The sequence below is a fragment of the Dryas octopetala genome, chromosome 2, assembly GCF_963921425.1.
Source record: "Dryas octopetala chromosome 2, drDryOcto1.1, whole genome shotgun sequence".
NCBI lineage: Eukaryota > Viridiplantae > Streptophyta > Magnoliopsida > Rosales > Rosaceae > Dryas > Dryas octopetala.
Genome location: NC_141367.1, coordinates 33,015,545 through 33,025,696, shown reverse-complemented (window position 1 = coordinate 33,025,696; position 10,152 = coordinate 33,015,545). Strand labels below are relative to the sequence as shown.

The following is a 10,152-nucleotide window of genomic DNA, read 5'->3' as shown; positions in this document are numbered from 1 at the left end:
AACCCTAATTGTAACTCTATTCTAAACCCTAATTCTAACCTTAAATGTATCCTTCATCCAAACACTAATCGGAACGCTAATCATAACCTTCATTGGAACACTAATCGTAACCTTGATCGAAACCGTAATGAGAAGTCCAATCGAAACCCTAATCAAAATACTAATCATAATCATAAACATAACCTTCATGGAAACCCTAATCTAAACCATATTACAAACCCTAAACGTAGCCCAAATCGAAACCCTAACTGAAACCCTAATCGTAACCCTAGACGTAACCCTGATCTAAACCCCAAACGTAACCCTAATTAACACCATAATCGTAACCATAAACCCTAAACCCTAATCGTAACCATAAACCCTAAACCCGAAACACTGATCAAACCCATAATCAAACCCTAATCGTAACCCTAATTCAAACCCTTATTGAAACCCTAATAAGAACCCTTATCAAAACCCTAATCATAACCCTTAACATAGCCCTGATTGAAGCCCTAATTACTTCCTTAATTGTAACCCTAATCAAAAGCATAATCGAAACCCTAATTACTTCCTTGATCGAAACCGTAATGGGAAGTCTAATCGAATCCCTGAACGTAACCCTAATCCAAACTCTAGTCGTAACCTTAATTCTAACCTTCATCAAAACCCTAATCAGAACTCTAATCGTAACAATTATTGAAACCCAAATCGTAACCCTAAACATAGCCCTGATCGAAAACCTAATCGTACCCCTGCTTCAGATACAAAGTCGCTCCAGATATGCGAGACGCGTGACACGCTTTAGATGCGCAACACACTTGAGAAACACGAGTCACTCGAGATGCTTAACACCTCCAAGACGCTACAAACTAGTGAAACGCTCGAGACATGAAAGTCACTTGACGCGTGCAAGATTCACGAGTTGTTATATCGGTTATACTTAATAATTTTTCCCTAGGGACCGACGAAACTGAACTCTCTCAAACCCTCATTCTTCCCCCTTTGTGTCTCTCTCACTCTCTCTTTCACCAACCGAACCCAAATCACCAACAGCGCCACCAACAACAGCTCAATCAGCAATCAGCAATCAGCAGAAGAGATGTACAGGGACGTGTCCAGCTGCAACACCTACAACTACGGCGACGCGCTCTACTGGGACGCCCGCTACGTCCAAGAAGGACGGTCGTTCGACTGGTACCAGCGCTACTCTGCTCTCCGCCCTTTTGTCCGCAACTACATACCCACCTCCTCTCCTGTTCTCATGGTCGGCTGTGGCAATGCCGGTAAATTTCCCCTCTTTTTTATATTTTCTCCCTGCCCTTTTCGCCGTTTTGTATTTATATTCCCCTGTTCTAGAGCAGTCTCTGCTCTATGCTCTGTTTGGTTGGAGAGAAATTCTGAGGAAAGAAGAACAGAAAAAAAAAAAAAAAAATTTAAAATTTGGTTTGGGATGCTGGGGTTTTCGGTCATGGCCCTTTTGGGGTTTCCTAAATTAATGGGTATGATTCATTATTTCATTTGTTTTTTTATCTTCGGATATTGGATGATGAGAGAGAAGAACTGAAATTCCATTTTTCATCATTTCACCTGGGTTTGAAGTATTGATAAGTTGTGGGAAAAATCAAAGTAATAGGATTTTAGGGTATCTTCTGGGTTAGTAGTTGAATTGAAACTTGTTCAACTGTAATTTGACCCCTGTCCTTTCTGGGAATTTTGGCTTCATTTTGAATTCCCCAAATTAAGGATTTCTATCTCTGCGACATTTTTCTTCTGGTTTGGTTGATGAAGAAGTGTACACAAGTAAAGGAACTGAGTATCGTTTTGATTTGTATATTTTTTATTGTCAGACTTACCAAGAAAATGTATCATTCATGATAATTTATACAATAGAGAATGAGTAGTTGAGAGTTTGAGTTCTCAGGATTTTGAACAACGTTAAGTTTCATTTTTGCTCCTTTACGATCAGAAAAGATGCACATTCGAAAGTGGAAAATATTTGGGTTGGGGGGGGCGGGGGTGGTGGTGCTGAGGGAATTGTGGTTCTCTGTTGATTAGATTTTTACAAAAAAAAAAAAAAAAAAAAAAAAAAAAGAGAGGAGAGGAGAGGAGAGAATGGGAAGAGACGACAAAGAATAGATAGACTTAAACCACACCCAAAAAAAAATTTGAAATTGTTTTTAGTTTTAGTTTAACAACTATTTTTATATGTTCATTGTTCTGACTCCATCACAAAAATGTTATCAAAATGGACTGTTAGTTGTCTTTTTGTTTCCTTTATCCATAGGTTCTTTAATTTCTTTTCACTGCGTGAGTGTGGAAGTTTTTTCAATGTTTAATTTTAAAGTGAGTGACCCCAAAAGACAAAAGTAATTTTTCTAATGATGAATAAGTTTATGTTGATCCGTGCTCTTTTTTCCATATTATCCGAAAAGGATCATTATTCCCATATTAGAAATATTGGCTTAGGCTACATTTGGTTGGGGAGATTGTATATGTAGGAAAATAAACTTGTAATTTCATATTTTAGTTTTTTTTTTTTTTTTTCATATATGGGATTTGCAAATATGAAAATGTGTTAAAACTTAAAAATAATATTACTTATATTGCTGACTTTTTTTTTTCTCCTTCTTGGCCTATGTGTTGTTGAGATCAATTTTTGCCCCCCATTTTCTGCACTAAATCAACATGAATGTTTTAATAATCTAAAACAGTGATCAACTTTCAAAAAATTAAGTGGAAAAGAATAAGCACCAAGCGTATACTTGTTATCAAAATCAAAAGCACTTCTAAATTGCAATATTGAATTGCTTAGATTCTAAGTCTTCCGTTAAAGAATTGACTTGTAATTTTCTGAATGTTAGCCTTAAAAAGATGAGTGATATGTCCCTTGCACATCTCTCGAGTTTAAGCTTAATTGTTTTAAATTTTCTGTGTGGCTTTATTATGCATGCCATACAAAAAAAAAACAAAAAAAAAACACAGATACATATTTAGATATATGAATCACTATGGTGGATGCATTCTTTGTAGGTCCGAGAATGCAATTTAAAAGGTACTCTATGGTAACCATTTACTCTCCAATTAATTAAACATTTGGTGCTCAAAGTCATAATGTACCTGATGCAATGATTAGGTTGCTTTGTCTTCCCTAAACATGGCATTGTCCTTGCCATCAGTAGGAGAAAAATTGTTCCTGTCACCTTTATGCATTGTCTAATCAGGAAGGCTCCTAACATCTGTCATTTTTTGGATCAAGATATTTTCTATCTACTCGTTCACTAAGATTCTCGTGGAAATTTTTTTTCTCTTGTAGTTATGTCTGAGGACATGGTTAAGGATGGATATGAAGACGTAATGAACATTGACATTTCAACAGTGGCTATTGACATGATGAAAAGAAAATATCAGCATATCCCTCAGCTCAAATGTATCCTATTCAAAATTTACTTCATTAACTCTATAGTACAATTTTATATTGTATTTTTTCTGGTAACTGTTGGAGACCTTGGCATGCTTCCTTTATGAATCTTAAATAGACGTGCAAATGGATGTTAGGGATATGAGCTTTTTCCCACATGAATCGTTCGACGGTGTCATTGATAAAGGTATGAATCTATTTTTTTGTTATTCTCATTTTAGAATACTCAATATTGTATACTAATTTTGTGTTTTGTGTCTTGATAATACTTTGTTGCGGTCACCACTTTTTGCATCTGTGGTCTGTCAAACCTCGATATAGGAACTCTTGATTCATTGATGGTATGATGCATGTTCGGATGTTCTTATGACTCTGCCTGGGCGTTACTCGGCACACTCTAATTCTCTCATTTCTGCTTATTTTTCTAGTGTGGGAACGATGCTCCAATTAGTGCTGCTCAAATGCTAGGGGAAGTCAGTAGGTTGTACACATAAGACTCAATTATTTAGTTGCAATTTGTTATATTATGGGGTTTAGGTTGTCATATTTTTTTTTAAATTACTTCATTAACCATGGTTGTTGTTTCGCTTGTAGGCTTCTTAAACCTGGAGGGATCTATATGTTGGTAACTGTACACCTTTAAATGAGACTTTATATTTTGCATTCTTCTTTCTTATATTGAAAATTCAAAACACATGATCTGTTCTTATACTGCCCTATAGCAGATAACCTATGGTGATCCTACAGTAAGGATGTCTCATTTGATCCGGCCGGTGTACAATTGGAAATTTTTTTTGTATATCATACGTAAGTTTTTGTCCCTTTCATTTTAGTTCCACTTTTTTCTACCTGTTCAAATAACTTTAATTTTTCTCCATTCAATTACTTTTCTAGAAGTGATTTTGCTTCCACGTTCATATTTAGTCTTTTTTAATAATGTTAGTGAATTTAGTTATATTGCATTTCTCGTGTTTCTTTGATTCTAAATGTTCATATTTTGATTGGATCTGGATGCAGTTAAGTTTTTGTAGAGTTCAGTAAGTTCAGTTAACTGGGTTTGACGTTAATAGTAGTAAATGGAATAATTCAAATTTCTATTTTTGATTCTACTCTCACGTACAGGTAATGCTCAGTTTAACTCTTGTGCTTGTATGATAGTGAATATTCAAGTTTGATTGTGTTGCTTTATTCAGTTTGACCTATGTTCATTTTCTTTCTGGGAGTGGGGGTGAGGGTTGATGCACACAGACACATACACTTAAAAAAAATATGCAACATATAGTAGGCTTGGCTTACCTACCATATAACGATCTTGTTGCTGTTAGAAGAATTCTGTAGGTAGCGGAGACTAATAACATTTAAGCACTTCATCATATCGTTCTACCAATACCTAATCTCTGTTTATTCCCCTTATAGATGTCCGTTCATACTGTCATCCTCATGATGGATGATTGGTTCTAACAGGTATGTGCACAAGTGTTGCTTGTTTCTTTGAGTATATGTTGTTTGTCAATTTTGTAATTAATATTTTTTTTTTTTTTAAGGAAATTTGTATTTTCTATTTGAAAAAACCCATCTATATAATGATGTAATTTTTTCTTTTCATTACACTCCATTTGGTAATATGGGAAAGCTTGCATTACTATTGATGGGGATTCTCAAATATCGCAGAATAGAATGTGATACGATGAGATAGAATGTGATACGATGAGATAGAATGCGATAGAAACAAAGACATAGGGAATGGGTTACCTACTCTTAACGGTCAAAGTGAACCCTTTCATTTCAAATTTTTTAACTCGGAATGAATCAAATCTCCCCAAGTAGGATTCAAACCTACGACCAGTTATTTAACAGCAGACCGCTATGTTGTTTACCAATATTGGCATATCTATAATCTAGCAAAATGACAGAAATTGGCCTTTATGTTATTAGCCTCCCTCAGGGGTTGGCAAAATCTAATTCATGCCTACCTTCTTCCCAAGTGGTGTTAAAGACTTTAACATAACATGTGATAGTCCTTGCTTCCAGAAATTGGAGCAGAACAAAAGTAGGACAGGTGTAAGTTGGGTAATCTTTAGATTCATGCAGTAGCTACAGACAGCATGGTTAACAAAAGAAGTTTCCTCTTTGGAAGCCCAAGACTGAGTTCATTGCCCCAACTCTAAAACTAAAGCCTTTTTGGTCCAAAAAGAAGTGTCCATGGTAGTTTAAGAGTCTGTCGTTAAAATTCATATATAAATAAATCAAGAGTCACTTTAGAGTTAATGTCAAGTTTTATTAAGAGTCTTTATTTGAGTCTTTTAGTATTTAAGGAGTATTTTGGTATTTTTAAGAGTCTTTGGGTGGATGTATTTGAAGCCTATAAATAAGGCTACTTGCTGTAAACCAAATCAGGTTTTGAATGAATGAAAATTAAGTGTTGTTGAAGGCTTGGTGCCTTGGTATCTCCTCTCCTTCCCTTCTACATTCTTCTCTATCTCTCTTATTTCTCTAAACTTACCGCAACCTAAACCTTCTTCGTTCTCTAAAACATTATGTTCCTTAAAAATTCTATCATCTTAAGCCCACCATAACCCTAGGCCAACACCCACCTTGTGTTGTCCTGCACCATCATACATGTTATTGTCTGAGTGAACCCTTTACTTGTCTGAATATTGTTGCCTAAGGTTTTTGTAGCAGAGAAAGGGCAATTCAGTAAGTCACTGCCACCGTAGCCCCTATTGACTTTCCTTTATATGCTCTGGTTGCCCTTCTATGTTTTCTATTTTGGTGGAACATAAGCTCCATTCAAAGTACCAAAAGTTTCTGTTCAGCACAATTAAAATTAAAATCCAAGGCAATGACCAAATGATAACAACACTTAAAATCCCCAATCAAACTTCTCATCCCATTTCTATGCATAAGCCAGATGTTTATTCAAGGTTTTTCTGACTATACAATGACCCACACATTCCAAAATCAAACTTCTTGGTTTTGTAAATCTTTTATTCTCTCTTTATTAATTTTGGGTTTATTAATTGTAAATCACACTTTGTTAGCCCAACCAACACACCATTGCTTAGTTCTCTTCATCCTCATACCACCTTGGTACCCCCGCTACACAGAGATCTCCTTGAGCCATTTTGATGCTGTTTCATTACACCTGATTCCTTTCATCCATAGCTTAATTTAGTTACTATTAATTCTCGTTTTATGTTTCTGGCCTTTGGAAGTGATTGATATAGTTCTAGTCATGTTTTCTTAAGTTTAGAAATCAGGGTCCCTAAGTGTTATCATGTACTTGGGCTTTATATTTTGGTCCTCTAGGGTTTTAATTTAATTTTAACAGTTTCCTATTTAGGAATCCTGTTCATATAGGATTAGGGTTAGTAGGATGCTAGGATTCCATTTGGATGGCATGATTTAGAAGAAGTTATATGGGATAGATTAGTTAAAAAAACCGTGAAAACACTAGATGTAATTGATATTCTAAATGGATTTGAAATTGCTTGTACAAAGTAATATTCTTGAATTTGAAATAAGTGGATCCAGTTGTTATTTGAAACCTATGCTTTCTTCTTTTCCTTATACAGATCTGTTTTTAATAATCCAATCAAGCGATGTCACTATATAATATTAACTAAAATCCTTAGATTTGATATCTCTTTCTATCCAAATGGGCCCTAGGAGTCTATGCATATATGGTTGTATTCCTTTCAAATCAACGAAGGACACACTTGTGAATAATTTGCAGCAGTAATACCTCTTCAATATTGGATGGTGCAATTTTAATCCTAGGTCCAATGCCTAGGTTGTCTTCTTTGCTTCTTCTCTTTTACCTCTTACTTAATATTCTGCATATTAACCCAATTTTAAACTGCCATCAAGCTTTAATGAAAGCCTTGCTATCACAGAAGCCCTAATGACCCCCAATAAATAACTCTTAAAACCACAAACCAACCACTTTCCTGCTCTTGGGTGCTGTTTACAGGCCATATTCACAGCCCTACTCCTAGAACAGCCCCAAAATCCATTGTTTTCCATCCCTAACTCCTGTCCCTTATAAAGTCTTAACGCCACTTTGGCCTTGAAATAAGCTTCAAAAACCCTGAATTCTACCTCGCTCACTGTGTTAGTTCCACTTATTTGCGCTTGTGGTGCGCCGGTGGCATCCAAATTCCTGGTCTTTTCAGGAGCTCAGGTCAAGTATTGGAGCTAACATGTTTGGGATTGGGGTTTCTACTCATGCATTTGTTGGGTTAGAGTTGTAAGAGAAGATGAACTTTTAGTGAAATGGATGAGGAGATGGGTTTTGGGAGATTCCATTATTTCAATGCTTAAACAGAGAATTGATGGCTACTTTTTGGCTGCAGAAGGCATGTACAGGTTACGTATGTTAAATAGTTTCTGTTTTATCAATTTTCTAAAATTGCAAGTCCTGAATTAAGCGATAAAATTGCTTCAAATTTGACTTTTCATTGAGCTAAGGATATTGCAAAACGTTCCAACAATCAAATTAGTTGAGAAACAATGACATTAGATATTGTGTGCTGACGAAAATCGGAAACAAGGTTCGAGTCAGAGTATTCTGTCAAAATACAACAGAATGACAAGAAAAAGAAAAAAAAAAAAACTATAAAAAAATGCTATATTTTTTAACTTGAATTGAAATCTTTCAATTATCACACATCTTTCGAATAATAATGTCTTATTTGATTCCTATTGCAAACATAGTGTGAGTGGAGAAAATTTTTATAAGTGTGAGAGTGAATAGGATTTGGCTAAAGTACAGGAGACCTTAGGGAAAACTTATTTGAAGGCAACTAATGAGAGCCCAATGAAAACTTCTAAAATTGTTGTCAGGGAAGTTTAAGACTTTAGATGATATGTCCATGACCTAACAGTAATTTTTATTTTTTATTTTTTATTTTCCGGTTTATTTGTTAGTCAATGCATCAAATAATTTTTGCATATTCATAGCATTATGTGGACTCACACAAGAGTCCTTTGAAGTTGAGGATTTTTTGTCTGCTGTAGATTACATTTATTTTTCCACCCTCTCCTGGGATTTATCTTGGATAGTCAATGGAAATAGTGATACTATGGATTTGCTTGGTCCTGTTCTGTAGACATTTTCTTTTTTGTTAGTTCATTAATTGTGGTTACAGTTGAAAATGGAGGTTCCTCATCTTGTTTTTCTATCCTTCTGACCGTCTTTTCGCAGCCAGACCAGGATTCCAAAGGCCTGAAGGTAGTAGCTCGACAATAAAGTCATATTTGCAACCCATTCCTATCACCGACAAGGGTTTACTGCCACCTGACTTTGTTTTGGAAGATCCAGATTCTCACTTTATATATGTGTGTAAAAAGAAGGATGATACGGAACCAAGTAATGCACCATCTTACGGATTGACAGATGATGTTTCATAGTAATTACTTGCAGTGAAGCGCTGATGAAGGTAATTAATTGCACTGAAGCACTGAAGAAGGTAGCTTGTGCCCTGTATACTAGCTTCAGCATGCATCATGGTCGTTTATATGATCGTTGTTGTTCCTTGTAGCAGATAAAGGATTCTGTTTTAGTGAATCCACTAGCTTTTAGGCATGACAATCTAGAACAAATAACAAAACAAAAAATAAAATCCTCCAGAGATACCAAAGGCACATTAGCCCCATCTTTTGATTTCTTTTATTGTATCAGTGAGTTGCTACCAGGAAAAAGAAACTGTGATACTAGTTCATTTTGTGGTACATTATTGCCGAACTCCTCTGAGTACATGATGATTGTTGTTTGCCATGCTGGATAAACTTTTCTTGTCAGTGATGAGGAATTTTGGTGATTGTTTCTTGAGTGCATGCATTATTATACCAATCCTCCTGTTTGTGCGAGTTTGCATGCATTTTGAAGACAAATTTTTTCATGAAATTTTCTTTTGGTTGTGGACTTGGGTTGTACAACTTGTACATCAGTCAAGATGTTGAAGAGCTAAGGGCCCGTTTCGTTCACGGATTTGATTTTTTAGAAAATCATTGTCTATGCATTTTCCAGGGGAGACTTTCATTCATGTGTTAAGTAATGTTGGGAAAGCAAATTAGGAAACACCTTTTTATTTTCCATTCCATGTTTGGTTTGTGCAAGAATAAAAAAATGGTTCAGTTTTCTAATCATACTCTCCCCTATTATATATAATAAATAAAAATCACTTACTAGGCAGGTTGAAAGTCTGGCAAATTAAATTTTGGGGGGGGGGGGGGGGGGCAATGGCTAGGTTCGTTAGGCAAAAATCAATGGCTAAGATGTTTTAGGGGTGATCTAAGGCTGAAAATGGTCCACAAATGAAGATCAAAGGCTAAAATTGAAACTAGGTTGAGCGGGAAAAAAATAGGTCAACATGCAAGTCAAGATATGTTGTAAACGAGTCGATTACACAGGCAAACAAACAAAACTGATTGGAGAATAACCGAGTCACATGTGGGTATGGGTTTGCACCACAAGTTTCGTGTCTTCATAACGATGTTGTTTTGGTGTTTGGTCTTTGCTATGTTAGCGCACCTTTTTCAGCCATTTGCAGCACGCCACATCAGCGTGTGTCAGTCTAGTCAATCATCCTCACCACTTGAGTTAACCCCAAAGACTTAGGGCCAGTTTGGTATTGCTGTGAGAAAAAACAGCTGTGAAGTAAAGTCAGCTGTAAAGTAAATCAGTTGACTGTTTGGTAAACTATGTTTTCAAAAGTGTTGTGAGTGCAAAAAACAGTATCAAAGTGTTT

General features: G+C 35.8%; 1 protein-coding gene across 6 annotated transcripts; it reads left to right on the top strand.

Moving 5' to 3' along the window:
* The first annotated feature begins 975 nt into the window (after positions 1-975).
* On the top strand, positions 976-9,222 carry LOC147295929 (uncharacterized). 6 transcript variants are annotated; one of them, XM_086233554.1, is made up of 9 exons: positions 976-1,265; positions 3,296-3,409; positions 3,519-3,587; positions 3,722-3,741; positions 3,829-3,881; positions 3,995-4,025; positions 4,123-4,207; positions 4,817-4,864; positions 8,607-8,737. In XM_086233554.1, the coding sequence occupies exons 1-8, from the start codon at positions 1,082-1,084 to the stop codon at positions 4,849-4,851; spliced, it is 591 nt and encodes a 196-aa protein (XP_086089680.1). In that variant the 5' UTR covers positions 976-1,081; the 3' UTR covers positions 4,852-4,864; positions 8,607-8,737. The 6 variants fall into 6 exon arrangements, 4 of the variants coding, with proteins under 4 accessions (XP_086089680.1, XP_086089682.1, XP_086089678.1 ...); XM_086233556.1 differs by having other exon boundaries at positions 977-1,265; positions 4,126-4,207; XR_015120593.1 differs by lacking the exon at positions 4,817-4,864 and having other exon boundaries at positions 980-1,265; positions 3,995-4,021; positions 8,607-8,663.
* The last annotated feature ends 930 nt before the right edge of the window (positions 9,223-10,152 follow it).